The 22,101-nt window shown below is 36.6% G+C and overlaps 1 protein-coding gene across 6 annotated transcripts in view; it reads right to left on the bottom strand.

Moving 5' to 3' along the window:
- Positions 1-2,629: 2,629 nt before the first annotated feature.
- MND1 (meiotic nuclear divisions 1) overlaps positions 2,630-22,101 on the bottom strand; it is a 63,113-nt gene continuing 43,641 nt past the window's right edge. For 2 of the 6 annotated variants that reach the window (XM_072773701.1, XM_072773699.1), the window contains exons 5-7: positions 21,062-21,136; positions 8,940-8,984; positions 2,630-2,875 (exon numbers count right to left, since the gene is read on the bottom strand). In XM_072773701.1, the coding sequence (XP_072629802.1) occupies positions 2,858-2,875; positions 8,940-8,984; positions 21,062-21,136 (138 nt within the window). In that variant the 3' untranslated portion in view covers positions 2,630-2,857. Of the gene's footprint in view, positions 2,876-6,759; positions 7,195-8,939; positions 8,985-18,862; positions 18,978-21,061; positions 21,137-22,101 lie in introns of those variants that run through there. The other 4 variants (XM_072773697.1, XM_072773696.1, XM_072773698.1 and 1 more) reach the window with 4 other exon arrangements.

The following is a 22,101-nucleotide window of genomic DNA, read 5'->3' as shown; positions in this document are numbered from 1 at the left end:
AACTGGAGAGCCACGCGCAAGAGAATGAAACTGGACCACTATCTTACAACATACACAAAAATTAACTCAAAATGGACTAAAGCCTCGAATTTAAGACCAGAAATCATAAAAATCCTACCAAAAACATATAGGCAGTGAGCTCCGTGACACTGCTTTTGGGGATATTTTGTGTAGATCAGACTCCAAAGGCAATGGCAACAAAACCAAAAATAAACAAATGGAACTAAATCAAACTAAAAAGCTTCTATACAGAAAAAAAAATTGTCAACAAAATTAAAAGGCAATCTATTGAATGAGAGAAGATATTTGTAAATCACATATCTAATAGGGGTTAATAACCAAAATATAAAGAACTCATATAGCTCAATAACAGCATAAAAATAATCCAATGGGATCCCTGGGTGGCTCAGCGGTTTAGCGCCTGCCTTGGGCCCAGGGCATGATCCTGGAGACCCAGGATTGAGTCCCACCCCAGCATGGAGCCTGCTTCTCCCTCTGCCTGTGTCTCTGCCTCTCTCTATCTCTCATGAATAAATAAATAAAATCTTAAGAAAAAAAAGAAAATAGAAGATCTGAATATGTATTTTTCCAAAGAAGACATACAGATGGCCAACAGACACATGAACAGATATTCAACATCACTAACCACAATGAGATATCACCTCACACCTGTCAGATTGGCTTGTTCAAAAGAAGAAGAAATAATAAGAGTTGGTGAGAATGTGGAGAAATTAATCCTTACTGTTAGTGGAAATGTAAATTTGTGCAGTCACCATGGAAAACAGTATGGAGGTTCAATAAAAAAGTTAAAAATAGAACTAAAATTCAAAAATTCCGATATTTATCCAAAGAAAAACACTAATTTGAAAAGATATATGCAGTCCTAGGCTTATTGCAGCACTATTTATAACAACAAAGATATGGAAACAACCTAAGCGTCCATCAATGGATGAGTGGAGAAAGATGTGGTACAGGTTTCTACTCAGCCATAAAAAAGAATGAAATCTTACCATTTGCAACAATATAGATGGACCTAAATGGTATTAAGCTAAGTGAAATAAGTCAGACAGAAAAACAAATATGTGTAATCTTATATAGAGAGTCTAAAAAACAAGCAAACAGAACAAAACAAAACCAAACTCATAGATACAAAGAATACATTGGTGGTTGCCAGAGGGGAGGAGGTCAGGGGTGAGTAAAATGTGGGGCAGAGATCAAGAGAGGTACAAACTTCCAGTTATATAAATAAGTCATGGAGATGTAATATGCACGGTGACTGCAGTCAATAATATCGTATTGCAAATATGAAAGTTGCTAAGAGTAAATCTTAAAGTTTTGGTAAGAAAAAATTTTATAACTTTATATAACAGATGGTAATTAGACTTACTATGGTGATCATTTTGCAATGTATACAGATGTCCAATTGTTACACTGTACACCTGAAACTAATATGTTGTATGTTAATGATACTTCAATTTTTATAAAGGTGTCCAAAATCTTTTAAGGATCATTAGAAATGGCTTCCTTTTGGAATATACATACCTTCTCTTTAAACAAAGAAGTTTATTTTCTAATAAATAGCAAATTATGTCTGAGAAATTTTGGAATGTGATTTGGGGAAAGGCTTATGATGGGTTATTTTTATTTTTTGTCCTTTGTAATCTCTTACATCAAATACTTTCTCCTGTGAAAAAGAGCTGTCGCCTTAAGGCAACATAAAGTAGCCTTGAGAACAAAGAACAAAGATGGACCAATTTGCTGCCCTCCCTCCCCCATCCAGGAAGTAATTAAGAAGGCCTAGAGCAACTCCATGCAATACAAAGGCTAGATTCACTAACGAACGGTTTGGATGCTGTTTGGGTCATTTCAGACATGTGGAGTAACTCATTCAAGGTACTTAAAAGAACATCAAAATTAGTATGAGAAAAAATTAAGGCATGTGTGTAAAGGGCATTATACACATTCATTTTGTTTTCTTCTTTTTCTTGGAGTGCCTACAAATAAACAACCAAGCTGAATTGGAAAAAAATTATATACACAGGACGTAAATTATTTTTTAATTTACTCTTTTTTAGGTAGTTGAAAAAAAAATCCCTGAACTCTAGTTGATGATATGTGCCACACCAATGCCACTATATCTTATCAAAAGTGCGTTAAGTCAGGACAAAGGGCCACATGCTTGTTCTTTACAGTCAAAGGGCATCAAAAAGTCAAAAGAAAGTCGTTTTCATGACTGAGGAATTACCACCTAACTCTAAACTTGAGTACACCAACATTCTGTATTTTTTCTATAGGAAATTCACAAATATGGTACAGTTATACTGAGAATCAATCACATACATTTTCCACTAAATAATGAAAAATGGTACAGCAACCACTAAAGTATTAAAGGTTATTTCCAAGTATCAATGTGTGGGTGTATGTCTGCAATAGAACCTTCAAAGGTACTCTTAGTTGTCAACATTTAATATTTGGATGAAACTAAACTATGTTGTCTTGCCATGATGTCTGTGATCTCTAAAAAATTATTTGTAAATCTAACTTAAGTGGATGATTTTATTTGTACTATCCTACTCTGATGACCACTTGGGAATAATCCTGCTTTTGATCAAAAAGAGTGAAAACCATCTCCAGTTTATACTTTATTTAAAATTAATAAAATGATAAACACAAATACAGGTTAATGGCAATTCAGTACATTTAGTTGGATAAGATTTTAAAAATTACATATTCACAAGTACACAGATCCTTTACCAACATTGAACATTTTAGTCTATGTAGTCAAAGTCTTCTGGAATTCCAAAATTTTTGTCAATTTTATTTTCTTCGAACCCAAATTTTCTTTTGGCCCAAGATCTTATTGCAAATATATTATCTAAAAGAAAATTGAGAAATATTTTTAAAAATTGAAAACACAATCATAAAACATTTCAGATATAAGTATATTCTTTTTTTTGTTACTTCTATCACTTTCAGAGGTATCAAAATTAGAAGTATGCTTTATTTTCAAAAGTAATGGCAATTAGTTTCAGAAGAAAGAAAATACTTCAGTATTTTGAGCAACTAGATTATTACTAGTTACTAAATAACTAGCATTATTTAAAAATTCAGTAAATTAGGTCCCACTAATTTAAGAAGAAACCAAAAATGGGGATCCCTGGGTGGCTCAGCGGTTAAGTGCCTGCCTTTGGCCGGGGGCGTGATTCTGGAACTCGGGATTGAGTTCTATGTTGGGTTCCCGGCATGGAGCCTGCTTCTCCCTCTGTCTCTCTGTCTTTCATCAGTGAATAAATAAAATCTTTAAAAAATAAAACAAAAAACAAAAAGGATAATCCAAAAACAAGGAAAGGCTAACAACAGTGTTTCCTCCACATTTCCACAGCAGAGGCCAGGACTCTTACCTCAGGAATTACAACTGCTCCTGTTCCCAAAGGGTGCACGTTCTCTCCAGACCTTTTTCTCTTCCCCACAGATAATAATGGTTTCCAGATAATCAGGCAAGTGTGAGGGAGAACGGGAGAGGAGGATAAAAGGTAGTTCTCCTATCCTAAGACTAAGATAGGAACAGATGTATTCTTCATGTCCTCTGGGGGGGTAGGGGATTTAAAATGCATTTTGCCACTGAGAAAGTGTTGGATCTACTTAAAGGAATTTATCTCAAGGAAACAAAAGAAATTTTGTACAAAGATTTATGGTTAAATCTTTATTCCAATGTAAGAAAAAAAAATAAAAGCAATCTAAGTATCTGCTGGAAGGGCATCTATGAATAGGCAATGAGGGATGCAGAGTAATACCAACATGCTCACAGGGGCTGCACTTGGGGAATGGGAATGAGAGTCAGGTTTTTGTGGGTTTTTTTTCACTCACACATTTTCTTTCATGTATGTATGACCTTTATACTGAATATGTTTTATAAATATAGAGAAATAAGTTGTGAAGCTTTCTGGTTCAGAATATTCCTTCAAATGTTAGCACTGTGTTGATAGTGATAATGAGGGGTTAAAAGAGGTTCCTCTGGAGTGTTAAGGCTGAACTGTATACCCCCCACCCACCAAATTTCATATTCAAATTCATTGTAGTTCTAGCATCCAGGACCTCAGAATGTGACTGTATCTGGAAACTAGGTCTTCAAAGAGATGATTAAGTTAAAACAAGCTTGTTAAGGTGGGCCCTGATCCAATTTGCCGGCTGTCCTTTTAAGTAAAGGAAATGTGGATACACGAATACCAGGAACATGCATAGAAAAGACCATATGAGGACACAAGAAGGCAGCCCTCTATAAGCCAAAGCTAATCCGGAGCAAGGCCCTAACTCTCCCCAACACTATGAAGGCTGAGAGGTGAGGAAGATACAGAAAAAGAGTTGGAAGCTAGCAGAGGTTGGTTCATGAGGCTTATGGAAAGAAGCCATCTCTGTAACATCAGAGTGCAGGATGAAGCAGCAAGTGCTGATGGAGAAGCCACAGCAAGTTATCCAGAAGACCTAGCTAAGCCAATTCATGAAGATGGCTACACCGAACAACAGATATTCAATGTCGATCAAATAGCTTTCTACCGGAAGATGATGCCATGTAGGACATTCATAGCTAGAGAGAAGTCAGTGCCTGGCTTCAAAGCTTCAAAGGACAGGGGATCCCTGGGTGGTTCAGCAGTTTAGTGCCTGCCTTTGGCCCAGGGCACAATCCTGGAGTCCCGAAATCGAGTCCCGCATCGGGCTCCCAGCATGGAGCCTGCTTCTGTGTCTCTGCCTCTCTCTCTATCATAAATAAATAAATCTTAAAAAAAAAAAAAAAAAAAAAAAGCTTCCAAGGACAGGCTGACTCTCCTGTTGGGGCAAATGCCACTGGTGACTTTCACTTGAAGCCAATGCTCATTTACCATCCTGAAGATCCCAGAAATCTACTCAGCCTGTGCTCCAACACAACATCCATTCTGTGGCCCATGGTCAAGGAGTACTTTTGACTTTCAAATCTTATTTAAGAAATACACTGCATAAGGCTATAGTTGCCAGAGATAGTGAGTGACTCCTCTGATGAATCTGAGCAAAGTAGATTAAAAACCTTCTGGAAAGGATTCACCATTCTAGATGCCAGTAAGAACATTCGTGATTTGTGGGAAGAGGTCTGAATATCAGTATTAACAAGTTTGGAAGAAGTTGGTTCCAACTCTCAAGGATGACTTTGAGGAGTTCAAGACTTCAGTGGAAGAAGTAACTGCAGATGTGGTAGGAAGAGCAAGAGAACTAGAATTAGAGGTGGAGACTGAATGGGACAGAATTGTTGAAATCTCATATTAAAACTTGAAGGGATGAAGAGTTGCTTCTCCTGGATAAGCAAAGAAAGTGATTTGTTGAGATGGAATCTACTCCTGGTGAAGATGCTGTGAAGATTACTGAAATGACTAATAAAGAATTTACTATGTTACATAAAGTTAATTGATAGAGTAGGGGAGGGTTTGAGAGAACAGATTCCAATTTTAAAAGTTCTGTGGATAAAATGTTAATGAACAGCATCACATGCTACAGAGAAATCGTTCATGAAAGGAAGAATCAATTGATGTGGCAAACTTCTTTTACTGTCTTATTTCAACATATTGCCACAGCCACCATGGCCATCAGCAGGCACCAGCCTGGTCAGTCAGCAGCCATCCCCATGGAAGCAAGACCCTCCATCAGCAAGATTACAACTCATGGTAAGCTCAGGTGATGGTTAGTGTTTTTCAGTAATAAAGTATTTTTTAAATTAAGGTACATAGACATAATGCTATTGCACACTTAATAGACTACAGTACAGCATAAACATAATTTTTATATGCCCTGGGAGGCAAAAAATTGATTTGATTCACTTTATTGTGGTATTCACTTCATTGCAGTTGTCTGGAACCAAACCTGCAGTATCTCTGAGGTATGTCTGTATTTTGTAATGTGATATATCCTTAACATATTCATACCTGAAGTCTGATCACCTTTAAATATATCATTTTAGGAAGTTTTTTTTTTAAGATTTTATTTATTTATTCATGAGAGACATACAAACACACACAGAGGCAGAGACGTGCAGAGGGAGAAGCAGGCTCCCTGCAAGGAGTCCGATGAGGGACTCGATCCCACGATCACGCCATGGGCCAAAGGCAGATGCTCAACTGCTGAGCCACCCAGGCATCCCTCATTTTAGGAAGTTTAATTCCAAGTATCGAACAATGATAACTGCATGTCTGTATTGAAGTTTGTTTTGAAAGTGAATACTACTACATTAAATAGAATAAAGTTGGGGATCCCTGGGTGGCTCAGCGGTTTAGCGCCTGCCTTTGGCCTAGGGCGTGGTCCTGGAGTCCCGGGATTGAGTCCCGCGTCGGGCTCCTGGCATGCTCCTGGCATCTCCCTCTGCCTGTGTCTCCGCCTCTCTCTCTCTCTCTCTCTCTCTGTCTCTAATGAATAAATTTAAAAAATCTTAAAAAAAAAAAAAGAATAAAGTTAATAAAATATCCCCAGTTCTTTCAATTAAATTGTAATGAAATATCAACAGATATTAAACAATGAATCTTCATGTAAATTTTTTATTTTTTTATTTTATTTATTTTTTTAAATCTTTATTTATTTATGATAGTCACACACTGAGAGAGAGAGAGAGAGAGGCAGAAACACAGGCAGAGACACAGGCAGAGGGAGAAGCAGGCTCCATGCACCGGAAGCCCGATGTGGGATTTGATCCCGGGTCTCCAGGATCACACCCTGGGCCAAAGGCAGGCGCCAAACCGCTGCGCCACCCAGAGATCCCCTCTTCATGTAAATTTTTTAAACAAATCTTTAGTTTTCATGAGGACCTAGGAGAGACTACTAATAACATGAGGCACTCCAGAAGGATGTTTAGTTGTCCTAGTGTCTGCATAACCATACATTCTTGTCACTCACAGTCAAACACTTCCATAGGGCTCACTGCTACATCACACAGGTATGAAATGTATTACAGGTACCCTATAAGGGAGAGAGCCTACGCCTTCCAGCTGACACAAGAGTAGAGAGAGAAAAATCAACCTATTACTAAATCATTCCAAAGTGTTACTAGTATATTAAAGAGAGAAGATCAGGTATTATGTGTAGAGCTTCCAGAACTGGGTCCAAGAGCACAGAAAGATTTCTGGGAAATGAGAGAACAGATGCAATATTGTAGGAAGCTTGAAGGAATGGACTTCAAACCTGGATCAGAAGAGGAAAAGATTAAGGTAGCATAGTAAGTCTAAGCTTAGCAGAAAGGAGTTGCTGGTTCACATGAGTGCAAGAAACCATTTTATTATAAACCTCCAAAGATTATATTTGATCTTGGCCAAAGGCTGAGAAGCGAGTAAACTTCCAAAGGTTAAAACAAAAGAACAAACAAAAGCCTACCGACAACAATGCTTAATGGACCAACTAAAAAAGACTGATTAAACATGTCTTGGGAGACACCTGGGTGGCTCAGCAGTTGAGCAACTGCCTTCAGCTCAGGGCATAATCCTAGAGTCCCAGGATTGAGTCCAATATCGGGCTCCCTGCATGGAGCCTGCTTCTCCCTCTGCCTATGTCTCTGCCTCTCTCTCTGTGTCTCTCATGAATAAATAAATAAAATCTTAAAAAACAAAAACAAAAACATGTCTTGGGTTGCTAGATGTCTGCCTTTGAGGCAATGTTACCTGTGATCCAGATAATTGATTCTCTGTCAAATAAAATTTTCCTATTATGTGGAAATGTTTATAAATGGGTAAAAAATAGGATTTTTTTTTTCCTTTAAAGAAACAGCCTTAAGACTAGTAGAACTTCTGTTCACTTCCATGGTGGAATCCCCAGGATATATGCAGAAATAGAATGGGCAATATCATAAGCATGAGTCTGTGTTTAGGACCTCACAACATCTATCCCCCTCCTCACTCATTAAGATGCCTCTCACACAAAGTCATAAAAACTCCACTCTTAATTATTAAGCAAGGTTTTATGTAAGTTGCTAAATCACATTTAAAGGGTATTTTAAGAAAATTTAAGTGTCTTTAATGCCATAAATCATTTAGATGTGGTGTTTCTAGTTATATATATATATACATATATATATAACATATATACATATATAACATATATATTTTTAAAGATTTTAATCATGAAAGACACAGAGGGGGCGGGGTGGGCAGAGACACAGGCAGAGGGAGAAGCAGGCTCCATGCAGGGAGCCTGACATGGGACTCGATCCCGGGTCTCCAGAATCACACCCTGGGCTTAAGGTGGTGCTGAACCGCTGAGCCACCTGGGCTGCCCTCTAGTTGTATTTATTCCCTGTGGTAATCTCTCATTTTATAATATTGAAATACTGAATTACTGAACAGTAAATACCTTCTATTCTATACACATTTTAAGGAACTTTTTAGGTAAAAGGATAGCAAAACCTTAACTAATAATCACATAAAAATCTTTAGTTGCAACTATTACGGATGTTTTCAAGACAGGTTGGTTTTCTGAGGCATAAATTGTTTTAATGCCATGCTCTTTTCATAACATTTTTATGTCGGAAGGAGCAAGTTATAACTTCAAATGGAAATATGATTCCTAACAGCTGTTTCTGCTCTGCTAAAAATATCTTCCTTCCTGGGTACCTGGGTGGCTCAGTCTGTTAAGTGTCTACCTTTAGAGCTCAGGTCATGATACCAGAGTCATGGGATCGAGCCCCAAATTGGGCTCCACACTCAGTGCAGAGTCTGGTCAAGATTCTCTCTCTTCCTCTCCCTCTGCCCCTCTCCTCGATTACATCCTCTCTCTCTCTAAAAATAAACACATTCTTTAAAAAAAAAAAAACCTTAATACATACATTTCTGGAAATGTCTTTTCTTGAACAAAACTAGGCACAACAGCTTCTGCATCTCGTATCATAGTGTAGAAAAAGCTTAACTATAGCTTATCAGTACCATTGTAATACATACCAGTCCATCTGTTAGCAGCTTCTTTGGCCACTTTATTTGCTTGACCTGAAAAAAAGTATATATGCATATATAATCATCTTCCTCTATTTATAGCTTCATTTAGATGAACCAAAGGTCAGAAAAATAAAGATCTATGTAAAAAGCTCAAATAGTGACATGTTGCATCCCACAAACCTGCTCAACTCCCCAAAGAAATTTTAGTTTCTATTATATTAGTCATGAATAGTCAATGTAAACAATTTCCTTCTCTTAAATGTCCATTATTAGGTTCCTTTAAAGATAACATAAGGTTCCTTTATTTATTTTTTTAATTTTATTTTTTTATTGGAGTTCAATTTGCCAACATATAGTATAATTCCCAGTGCTCATCCGCCAAGTGCCCCCCTCAGTGCCCATCACCCAGTCACCCCAACACCCCTCCCACCTCCCTTTCCCTTGCTCATTTCCCAGAGTTAGGTGTCTCTCAGGTTTTGTCACCCTCACTGATATTTTCACTCCTTTCCCTTTGTTCTCTTTCACTAATTTTTATATTCCCCCAAATAAATGAGACCATATGTTTGTCCTTCTCTGATTGACTTATTTCACTCAGCATAATACATAAGGTTCCTTTAAAGACAATAACATCACATAAGTGAGATGTGTTATTCAAATAATTTATAACATCAAGTATAAAATAATTTAATAAGAATTTCAGAGTACATATATTAGATTACAATAAACCTGACCTTAAAAAATTTATATATCTTGCTATTAAATATATGTGTCTGTCAACTTAAACTACACAGCACAAAACAGTGCCATGATCAACTGAGCATAAATATTATTATGATGTCATTTATTTATTGAAAGATAATTTATATACTATAGAATTCATGATATTAAAGTGCAGAATTCAGTAGGTTTTAGAACAGGATTGGAAAACCATCACCACTACCTAATTAGAGGACATTTTCATCACCCAAAAGAAAATCCCATACCCATGAGCAGTCACTCCACATTCTCTTTCCCCTCAGCCCCTGGAGACCACTAATCTACTTCCCATCTCAATGAATTTCCCTATTCTGGATGTTTCGTTTAAATGCAATGATATGGGACGCCCAGGTGGCTCAGCAGTTTAGCTCCTGCCTTTGGCCCAGGGCATAATCCTGGAGTCCTAGGATGGAGTCCCACATGGAGTTCCCTGCATGGAGCCTGCTTCTCACTCTGCCTATGTCTCTGCCTCTCTCTCTTGGTCTCTCTCATGAATAAATAAAATCTTAAAAAAAAATTGCAACGATACACAATGTGTCTAGCTTCTTCCACTTAGCATCATGTTTTCAAGGCTCATCCATGTTGTTGCATGTATCAATACTTCATTCCCTTTTATTGTCAAATAATATCCACATTTTGTTTAGTCATTCATTAGTTAATGGACATTTGGGTTGTTTATTGCTAATATGAATAATTTTTGGGTGAACATGTTTTCAATTCTCTTGGATATACATCTAGGAGCTCAAATGATAACTCTACATATAGCATTTTGGGGAACAGATAAATTGTCTTACAAAGTGGTTATATCATTTTAACAGTACCACCAGCAAACTAAGAGTTCCAATTTCTCCACATCCTCACTAAAAATTATTTTCCATTCTTTTTATTATAACCATCCTATACCCTGTTGAAATAGTATCTCATTTTGGCTTTGACTTGCATTTCTTTAATAACTAATGATGTTGAGCATCTTCTCCTATGCTTCTTGACCATTTGTGTATTTTCCTTGGAAAAATTAACACTTTGCCCATGTTTAAATCGGGTTAAAAATTGTTCAGTTGTAATTTTTAAAAATATATTCATTTTGGATGTTGGACATTTGTCAAGATATATATAGGATTTGCAAATATTTTCTCCTACTCTGGATTTTCTTCTCACTTTCTTAGTAAGGTGCCTTGATACACAAAAGTTGTTAATTCTGACAAAGTCAAATTGATCTGTTTTCTTTGGTTGTTTGAGCTTTTGGTTTTCTACGTAAGGAACTGCTACCTAACCCAGGGATACAGAGATAGACGCTGGTTTCATACTTTCTTACATTTAGGTTTTTGATCTGTTTGAGTTAGTTTTTGTATATGGTTTGAGATGGGAGTCCAGGATGATTCATTTGCACGTGGATAACCAGTTATGCCCAGCACCATTAGTTGAAAACACAATCCTTTCCTAATCGAATGGTCTTGGCACCCATGTTGAAAATCAATTGGGTTTCCTTCTGGACTCTCAATTCTATTCCATTAACCTGCATGTCTATACCTTTTTGTTTTTTTTTTAAAGTAATCTCTACACCCAACGTATGGCTTGAACTCACAACCCCGAGATCATGAGTCACATGCTCTTCTGACAGAGCCAGCCAGATGCCCCTGCAGGTCTATTCTTAGGCTAGCCCCCACACTGTCTTGATTATTGCAGCTTTTTAGGAAGTTTTGAAATTGGGAAATTTGAGTCTTCCAACTTTGCTGTTACTTTTTCAAGATTTTTTTTTAAAAGATTTATTTGAGAGAGTGAGGGAGTGAGAGCACACATGCCACATGTGGTGGGGGAGGGGCAGAAGGAGATGTAGAGGGAACCTTAAGCAGACTTGGAGCTGAGGGCAGAGCCCAATGTGGGCTCGATCCCGTGACCCTGCGATCACAACCTGAGCTGATACCAAGAGTTGGTCACTTAACTGACTGTATCACCAAGGCACCCTCCTCTTTCAAGATTCTTTTGGCTATTCTGGGTCCCTTGCATTTTCATATCAGTTTTAGGATCAATTTACCAATTTCTACCAAAAAGTGTTTAGAATTTTGACAGGTTTTACACTGAATCTGTGAATCAATTTGAGGAGTATTTCTGTCTTAACATTTAAGTCTTTCTATAAACACAGAATGTCTTTATTTGTACAGGTCATTAGTTTCAATGTTTTGTAGTTTTCAGTACAAGTATAGCACTTTCTTGACTAATTTTATTCCTAAGTATTCCATTCATTTGTAAATGAATTTCTTTAAGTTTCATTTTCAGATTGTTCAGTGTTAGTATGTAAGGTGCATGTGATTTTTGTATACTACAATGTGCTGACCTCACTTATTATTAAACATGGATGCCTTTTATTTCTTTTTTTTGCCCAATTGCCCTAGCTTGAACTTCTAGTACAATGCTGAATAGAACTGATGAGAGAGGTCATCCTTGGGGAAAGCATATAACATTTCACTATTCAATGTGATGTCAGTTATAGATTTATTATAGATGCCCTTTTATTGAATTGAGGAAATTCACTTCTATTCTTAGTTTGTTGAGTGTTTGAAAGGGTGCTGGATTTTGTCAAATATTTTTTGTCTAATGAGCAATCATGCTGTCATTGTCACAAATTACATTTTACATATTGTGTGCCCAACAAAATAGCTTATCATTACTGCTTTATGCAGCTGTATTTTAAAGCAAATAGGAGACCATCAGGAGATACAAACAAAAATACATATACACTTTTATATTTATCTATGAAGTAACCTTTATCAGTGTGCTTTATTTCTTTTTTAAAAAATTATTTATTTATTCACGAGAGAGACAGAGAGAGGAAGAGACCTAGGCAGAGGGAGAAGCAGGCTCCATGCAAGGAGCCCAATGTGGGACATGATCCCAGAACCCCAGGATCACATCCTGAGCGGAAAGCAGACACTCAACCGCTGAGCCACCCAGGCATCCCAGTGTGCTTTATTTCCTGTTACTATCTAGCGTCCTTTCATTTCAGTGAGAAAGACTTCCATATATATTTTTTCTTGGGGGGGGGGGGGACAGGTCTGCTAGTGACAAACTCTTTCAGTTGTTGTTTACTCTGTTCTTCATTTTTGAGGAAAATATTTCTGGACATAGAATTCTTAGTAGACAGTTACTGCCCATATTCATTTTGTTTTTGTTTTTTGTTTTCTTTTTTTTTCCATATTCATTTTGAATATGTCACCCCAATGCCTTTGGTCTCTATGGCTTCTAATAAGAAACAAGTTGTTAATGTGATTGAAGAGTCCTTGTATGTGATGAGTAACCTTCTTCTTGTTGCTTTCAATATTCTCTTTATTTTTTGACAAGTTGATTATGATAAATCTATATGTGGATCTTTTTAAGGGCATCCTAAATTGGAGCTTAAGTTTTTTGATGTATAGATTGCTTTTCATCAAATTTGAGGTTTCAGCTCTTATTTTTTGGAATATTCTTTCAGCCCCATTCTCTCCCCTCTCCTTCTGGGACTTCCTATATGTATATGTTGGCATTCTTGATGCTGTGCCACAGGTCTCTTGAAACTCCACTGGTATTCATTTTTTTTTTCTTTTTGTTCCACAGATTGAATTATCTCAATTGAACTATCTCCGAGTTACTAATTCTTTCTTTTGCTGCTGAAATCAGCTATTAATCTCCTGATTAATAATCTAATTGAATTTTAGGATTAATAATCTCCTGATTAATAATCTCCTAATTGAATTTTCATTTCAATTATTATGGTTTTCAACTCCAGCATTTCATTTCATTCCTTTTTAATAATTTCTGTATCTTTGCTGATATTCTCTACTTGGTGAGATTTCACTCTCAGCCTTTTCTTTAGACATGTTTTTCTTTAGCTCTTTTAACATATTTTAAAGAGCTGAAAGTCTGTGTCTAGGAAGTCCACCATCATGCACTGTACATGAACTATACTTTCTTTGTACGTCTCCCAATTTTTTTGTTGGAAGTTGGACATTTTAAATAATATAATGTGGCAACTCTGAGAATCAGATACTTCCCATTCCCAAGGTTGTTATTTTTAGTACTTGTTGTTATTGTTTGTTTAGTGATTTCTCTGAATTAATTCTATAAAGTCTGTACTCTGTCATGTGTGGCCACTGAAGTCTCTAGTTCACTTGCCAGGCAGCTAATAATTGAACACAGATTTCCTGAAACACCTGGACTAAAACTCCAAGTCTTTGCTGAGAGGCTGAGTGTGTTGCGGCAGGTTTCAACTAGGCAATTTACTACTCTGCCGTGGCCTTCACTTCCTGCATGCAGAGTGCCAAGGTCTGCTAGAGGTGAGAGATTAGGAACTTCCCAAGATTTTCCTGAGAAGGTGCACAGCCCTTCTGTGCAAGCATATGGCTTCCTAGATTTCCAAAACCATGCTGCTTTCCAAGACACCTAAGAACATCTCTTTCAGCCTCTCCTTTTAAAGCTCTTTGATTAGGCTCACCTGTTATTCATCACCTAAAATAGCTGTGAAGTTAAAACTCTTGCCTGTAATTGTTTTTAGACAAATGAGCATACCACAAGCCAGATCAAATAAGGACAATATTTCCTATTCAGAAAACCACTAAAGATGTCAAATAGTAACAACTAGGGTGAAAAGAGGGTCTTAAAGAGTTTCAGCTCCATTTTACTCCTTCTGATATCAGGAATTCAGGGCTGTTATTTTTCAAGGTTACTGCTGAGCTAGAGAGTAGGGGATGAGAATAGGACAAGTTAAAACATCACAATAATAAGCAAGCTTATTATTCTTGCTAAGAGTCAGCCATTTTTCTTGAATAGGCAAATCACTGGTTAGTTTCTAGGATTCTGGAAAAGTTGTGACAATTTCTGCCAGCTTTCATGAAACGTAACTTTTCAGAGGTCCTAATTCCATCATTTTCACTGTCATCCTGGCATTTCTAAGAAAATTTCTTAAGTACTCCTATGATTTATTTTTAAACATTTTTGTAGGAATTTAATTTTTACTACAACTTGTTTTATCTGTTCTCACTTAAAGGTCAGAGTAGAATTAAATGTATTTATTTATTTAAATTAAATTAGAATTACATTTTATTTTTTATACATTATTGTTTCTACTTCTTCTAAGATATTTGCAACCAATCTTGCTAATACTTATTGAATGCAGGTATCAATAATTCAACTAGCATGATGAAATATATTTCTTCCAAGAATTATTAAGAAATAAGTAAAAGAGGGCAGCCTGGGTGGCTCAGCAGTTTAGGGTTGCCTTCAGCCCAAGGCATGATCCTGGAGACCCGGGATCGAGTCTTGCATCAGGCTCCCTGCATGGAACCTGCTTCTCCCTCTGCCTGTGTCTCTGCCTCTCTCTATCTCTCTGTGTCTCTCATGAATAAATAAATAAAATCTTAAAAAAAAAAAGAAAGAAGTACAAGATTATACACAGCCATATCTAACATGAACATAAAAATTACAGCTATTATCAGCAGAAAAACTGTTTCAAAATAAAACATGACAGACTTAGAGATTAGCCTGATCGTTGTAACATGCGTGCTATAATCACACTATTAAGAACCAAATCTTATTAAAATCAACTTGTGAAACTCATAATCCTTTAATCCAGCATAATATGTTCTGCACTAACATGATAGCCAAACTCCTATGAAACCCTCATTATCAAAAAGCACGTTTTAAAAACAATCATCTTTTTGGGGAAGGGAAATAATCCTATTTGGGGGGACAGAGATTAAAATATTAAAAAAAAATTATCTAGATTTAGTAATAAGGAGATCAATGCCATTTGCTATTTAAATGTTTAAATTTGATGAATCTGTGGGTTTATAGCTTACATCAAATTTGAAAAAAAACAGCCTTTACTTCTTCTGAATTTATTTCTTCAGATATTTTTCAGGCTCGGACACACGTGCACACACAGGTGTGTACCACACACACACACACACACACACCCTCCACTCCACTCAACAGTCCCTCATTTTGGGACTTTGATTACACATATATTAGGTCACTTGAATTTGTCCTGCATATCATGGATGCTATTTTCATTAAAAAATTTTTCTTTTTCCTTTCTAGTTTCATTTTGGATCGTTTCTACTGCTATGTCTTCAAATACACTAATCCTTTCTCCTGCAAAGTTTAATCTATTAATCCAATCCAGTGTATTTTTCATTTCAGACATTGTAGTGTTCAACTCCAAGTTTGACACGAACCTTTTTTATATCTTTCATGTTTCTACTTAACTTTTAAACACATACATCTTTTAAAAATTTATTCATCTATTTTATTTTTTTTTTAATTTTTTTAAATTTTTATTTATTTATGATAGTCTCACAGAGAGAGAGAGAGAGAGGCAGAGACATAGGCAGAGGGAGAAGCAGGCTCCATACACTGGGAGCCCGACGTGGGATTCGATCCCGGGTCTCCAGGATCGCGCCCTGGGCCAAAGGCAGGCGCTAAACCGCTGCGCCACCCAGGGTTCCCTATTCATCTATTTTAAAGAGAGAGAGAGCGCGCACATGCATGCACATGCACGCACAGGTGGAGTAAGAGGAGTAAGGAGCAGAGGGAGAGAATCCCCAGACTCCCCACTAAGCATAGAGCCTAGATTCAGGGCTCCATCTCACTACCCAGGAAATCATGACCTGAGCCTAAGAGTTGGATGCCCCACTGACTGAGCCACCAAGTTACCCCTATACGATACATGTATAATAGCTTTTAAGGTCATAATCTTCCAATTCTACTATCTGTGTTAGTTCTATGTCAGTTTTTTTTTTTCTATGTCAGTTTTGATTGAATGATTTTTCTTTTCATTAAGGATATTTTCCTACTTCTTTACATGTCTGGTAATCTTTCACTATGTGCTAGACACTATGAATTTTATTTTGTTGGGTGCTAGGTATATTTGTATTCCTATAAATACTCTTTAGCTTTTTTTCTGGGATGCGTTTAAGTTACAATAGTTTGATGTTTTCAAGATTTGCTGTTATGGTTTTTTTAGAAGGGGAGAACAAAGCTCAGTCTAGGGCTAATTAGTACTTGCTACTGAGGCAAAATGTTCTTGAGTGCTCTAACCAATGCCTTGTGAATTATAAATTTTTCTAATCTAAAAAAAAAAAAAAAAAAAAAAAAAAAAAAAAAAAAAATTTTCTAATCTGCCTGGTGAGTGAGAATAGGCATTATTCTTGGTCCTGTGTGAATGCCAGGTATTGTGCCTTCTAATTTGCTGAAATCATTCTTTCCCCAGCTTTGGGTAATTATTTCATGCATTCACCAAATACTTGAGGGGAGCCCTCTATGGATACCTAGGGTTCTCTGTGTAATTTCTCCTCTCTAGTATAAGGTCCTGTGAACTCTAGCCACCTGGGTCCCCTGATTCTCAGTTTCGTCTGTAGGGGCTCTGCCTAGGTACTCCTCATTGTGCCACAGCCTGGGAACTCAATAAAATAAGCTGACACAATTTTGGGACTTACTTTATCTGTTTCCTTTCTCTAAGAATCATTGTTGTTTATTGTCTGATATGTAACTTAAAACCTATTTCATATATTTTATCTGCGTTGTTTTTCAGATGGGAGGATAAATCCAATCTGTCACTACTTGCCTGGAAGTGGAAATACCACATTTGAATAAAATTTTGTTAGCTGTTCTGAATTTTTAAAGCAGAGGAATTGGACATTTCTCTATAAAGGTATGAACTAGAGTTGTCTAAAAAGATTTTTTTCTTTTGATTATAGTTTGATAGCTTTCCATAAAAAAAAATCCTACTATACTACCTTCATATCTAAAATATATTTATGGGGGAGATCCCTGGGTGGCTCAGCAGTTTGGTGCCTGCCTTCGGCCCAGGGCGTGACCCCAGGGTCCTGGGATCTGGTCCCACACTGGGCTCCCTGCATGGAGCCTGCTTCTCCCTTTGCCTGTATCTCTGCCTCTCTCTCTCTCTCTCTGTGTGTCTCTCATGAATAAGTAAATAAAATATTTTAAAAAACAAACAAATAAATAAAATATATATTTATGGCAACGCCTGGGTGGCTCAGCAGTTGCGCGTTTGCCTTCGGCTCAGGGCATGATTCTGGAGACCCAGGATCAAGTCCCACATCGGGCTCCCTGCATGGAGCCTGCTTCTCCTTCTGTCTATGTCTCTGCCTCTCTCTCTCTCTCTCTCTCATGAATAAATACATAAAATCTTAAAATATATATATATATATATATATTTATGGAATAATGGGATTTTCCCCACATAACTGCTATCTATTAAATGTGTTGTAATTTCTAGCATTAATGTATTTTATAAAAATAGAAATTTTTTTAATTAAAAAGAATTTTTAAAGATTTTATTTATTTATTCATGAGAGACAGAAAGTGAAGGCAGAGGGAGAAGTAGGCTCCTTTCAGGGAGCCTGATATAGGACTCGATCCCAGAACTCCAGGATCACACCCTGAGCCAAAGGCAGATGCTCAACCTCTGAGCCACCCAAGCGTCCCTAAAAAAAATGTTTTAAAAGACTATTTATTTGAGAGAGAGAGTATACAAGTGGAGGAGGGGACAGAGGGAGAGGGAGAAGCAGAATCCCTGCTGAGTGGGGAGCCCAACGCAGGGCTTGATCCCAAAGATCCTGAGATCATGACTTGAGCCGAAGGCAGACCCTTAACTAAGCCATGCAGGTGCCCCACAAAATAGGTAACATTTTAATGGGGTGAAATAAAAGCTTTTTTGATATTATCTTTCCTAGAAGACAATAGTGGATTTTGTTCTTGAGTCAATGTACTTGGGGGCAAGTTAACTTCTTCTCTGACTCCTTAGTTTCCTAAGCTAATATTATATATCTTTATCTTCTTGTCTACTTTCCTTCCTCTTAAAATAGTTATAATTTCAAAGTGTGAGCCTGCTTGAGACTCTCTTTGCTCCTCCTCTTGCTTTCTTTAAAAAAAAATTTTTTTTTAAACAAAATTTTTTAAACAGGGTGGGAAGACACACCTGAGTGGCTCAGTCATTTGGGCATCCAGCTCTTGGTTTGGGCTCAGGCCATGATCTCAGGGTTGTGAGATCAAGCCTTGAATCAGGCTCTGAGACAGGAATGGAGCCTACTTGAGATTCTCTCTCAGCTCCTCTCATTTCTCTGTCTCTCTCTGAAGTTAAAAAATTTAAAAATCTTCAAGGTGTTATAGAAACTTACGTATTTCTTCCACAACTTGTGGGTCACATTCTTTATATTTTTCTACCTCTGCCTTTAGCTGTTCCCTTTGGTCTCGAAGTGAAGACAGCTCTTTCGCTAGCGTGGTTCGCTCTTCCTGCATTCAATATAGTTTTATGTATATAATTAAGACAAGCAAAATACCATATGTTGTAAGGTTATACATTTTATAAACATTTTCTTATTTCTCAAAACTAATGTGCACTAGATTTTGGACAATATTACATATACCCCATACCTATATTCACAGTGTAAGAACAAACTCAATTCTCATTTTTCTCTGAAACTGCAAGCATCTTTCATATATTTTGGCTAGCTGAATGGGAATTAATATGAGAATGGACCTCTCATAAATAGATGAAAGGTCACTGATTATGTATGAACTTAAAGATGACTATGTCATCATATGTTAGGAAAAGATACTGCCTCTTGGGTAGTTTCATAAGACGGTGTCTATATATAAGCAATATTCTATGGCAATATTATCATTACACAATTTTCCTTAAAAGTTTAAGACAATTTTTCAACCTTTAAGAATGATTAAGCTTTAAAAATATTTGAAGATATCAGGGATGCCTGGGTGGCTCAGCAGTTGAGCGTCTGCCTTTGGCTCAAGCGTGATCCTGGAGTCCCAGGATTGAGTTCCGCATCGGGCTCCCTGCATGGAGCCTACTTCTCCCTGTGCCTGTGTCTCTGCCTCTTTCTCTCTGTGTCTCTCATGAATAAATAAAATCTTTATTTTTTAATTTTTAAAAAAGATTTTATTATTTATTTATTCATGAGTGACAGAGAGAGGCAGAGAAATAGGCAGAGGGAGAAGGAGGCTCCATGCAGGGAGCCTGACGTGGGACTCAATCCTGGGACTCTAGGACCCACACTGGGCCGAAGGCAGGTACTAAACCGCTGAGCCATCCAGTGATCCCATAAATAAAATCTTTAAAAAAATATTTGAAGATATCAGAAATAACAAATTACTGCTTATGGCCTCCTATCACACTTATTTATTTATTTATTTATTCATTCATTCATTCATTCATTCATTCATTCATTTATTTATGATCTATTTATTTATTTATTTTTAAAGATCTCAGAGGAGCATCCTAGGAGATGCTCGTAAGAGCATCCACTAGGATTTTTCCCAGGTGCAATAAATCCAAGTGGACTGGCTAACACTCAGCAGACAACTTTTGGGCATGGATATGTCATCATTATTTGAAGATGGATCTACAATTTATTGCCAATGTTTAAAGGGAAAAAAAAAAGGATCAAATAAAGAAATGGTAATTGCTACTGTCAAAGAAATACAACAGCTTCAGGTTATTCCCAGAACTTACCTTCCCTTAAATATTCTTCATAAACTATCATTCTCCAATTCCTATCTGTGACTGCTGACTATTCACATAAACGAAAGTATGTGAAATAATTTTGAAAAGCCATAGTAAGACTCCGGTATTTTCTTTTCTACAATGTGACTTTTTTTTGAGTCTTTTTCATAATCAAGTAGTACAAATAGAGGCCTAGATGGAAAGCTTAGTGGCGCACGTTGATCTTCAATACTTTTTCAAGTTATAAATCAATACTTGAGATGATGATGAAACTAGAAAGTAAAGGGATTTTTAAAAACCCCTAACATAATACTTCAGAGAACATTATACTTTCTAAAATAAAATAATGTCAATATTCATTTAAATAATTTAGAAATATTACAAAGCCCCAAGGATAACATATGATAGTTTTCAATTTGTTCTGTGCCAAAACTTAAAAAACATGACTCTGAAAATTTTGCATAAACATTTATAAGGGGCTTAATTGTGGCATGTCCTCTTTTGAGTGCTTTGCAAATATTAGCTACTTTAATCCACACAATAACCTAATGAGGTAGATTTTATCCCCTATTTTACAGCCAGGAAACTGAGAACCGAAAATTTAGGACACTTTCAAACCCAGGCTGTCTGGCTCCATGGTTTATCCTTCTATGCTATGCTGCCATGTACAATATAATACAAGAATAAAACATAAACCTCAGTTTACAATTAGTGAATCCTACCATGTCCAATGTTCATGTCCTTTGCTGTATTCACTTCTCTTCTGGTAGAAATGGTATGCTCCTCACAGGAAGCTCAAAGTTCTTACTCTTCTATTTAGAATTGATATTATTAAAGAATCTACAGACAAACTTACCGTTTCATGTCGGCCAATTTTAGCTTTTTCAATGCTTTTCTGTAGATTTGTGTGCTTTTGATTTCCCTCAGATAACTGAAAAATTAAGACAAAATGGCTTCCTAAGATAAACTTGCTTAACATGAAGTTTATGAGCTAAGACATCAATATGAGATTTGTTTTTAGCACAAGTCAGTGTAACAAACATGTCAAAGACTACAATGGGAACTAACTTTTCTAATTTGAAGAAAACCAAGTACTATGAATCACTAGGGCAGAATGAAAAAAAAGTTCAGAAATATTTCCTCTCATCCAATCAGAAAAGTAAATAATATGCTTTCAATTTTTTCTGCAGTCTTTATTTATCAGGTCCCCCAATTCCATGACAAGTAACTTGAGGTATATTATTTAGTTGAAAATTAAATTTGAAAATTAAAAAAATGGGGATCCCTGGGTGGCGCAGCGGTTTGGCGCCTGCCTTTGGCCCAGGGCGCGATCCTGGAGACCCGGGATCGAATCCCACATCAGGCTCCCGGTGCATGGAGCCTGCTTCTCCCTCTGCCTATGTCTCTGCCTCTCTCTCTCTCTCTCTCTCTGTGACTATCATAAATAAATAAAAATTAAAAAAAAAAAATAAGAAAATTAAAAAAATGTTTTATATAAATTCTTTCTTCAAATTTTATTTCACTTCTGCCTAAAGTCTTTTGAAAAGAGACTAGACTGTTTCTTATGGACTTGTAGTATTATGGCCTATTTCACTAACACAGAAGCAAAAATGAATACAATCACTTATTATTCTCAAATCAGGTATGTTATGAGGAATTATGTATTTGGTATATTACTTTCTTCAAGAACAAAAAATCTATTAGCCTCTCGCTGATTTTATACATGTTTTACATACCTTGAAAGTGATCAGGTCAAGTATTATCCTAAGCTTAGAAAGCAGTAAGTTGTATGTGGAAATGGATCAAATAATACCAGCATGAAGAGACCATAAATATATCCACTACCATGTGACTGAGCCCACGTAAAAACAAAAACAAAACTGGTTAATTTTAAAA

This window comes from Canis lupus, chromosome 13 (assembly GCF_048164855.1).
Source record: "Canis lupus baileyi chromosome 13, mCanLup2.hap1, whole genome shotgun sequence".
In the NCBI taxonomy this organism is placed as follows: Eukaryota; Metazoa; Chordata; class Mammalia; order Carnivora; family Canidae; genus Canis; species Canis lupus.
This window is presented reverse-complemented; position numbering and strand designations above follow the sequence as displayed.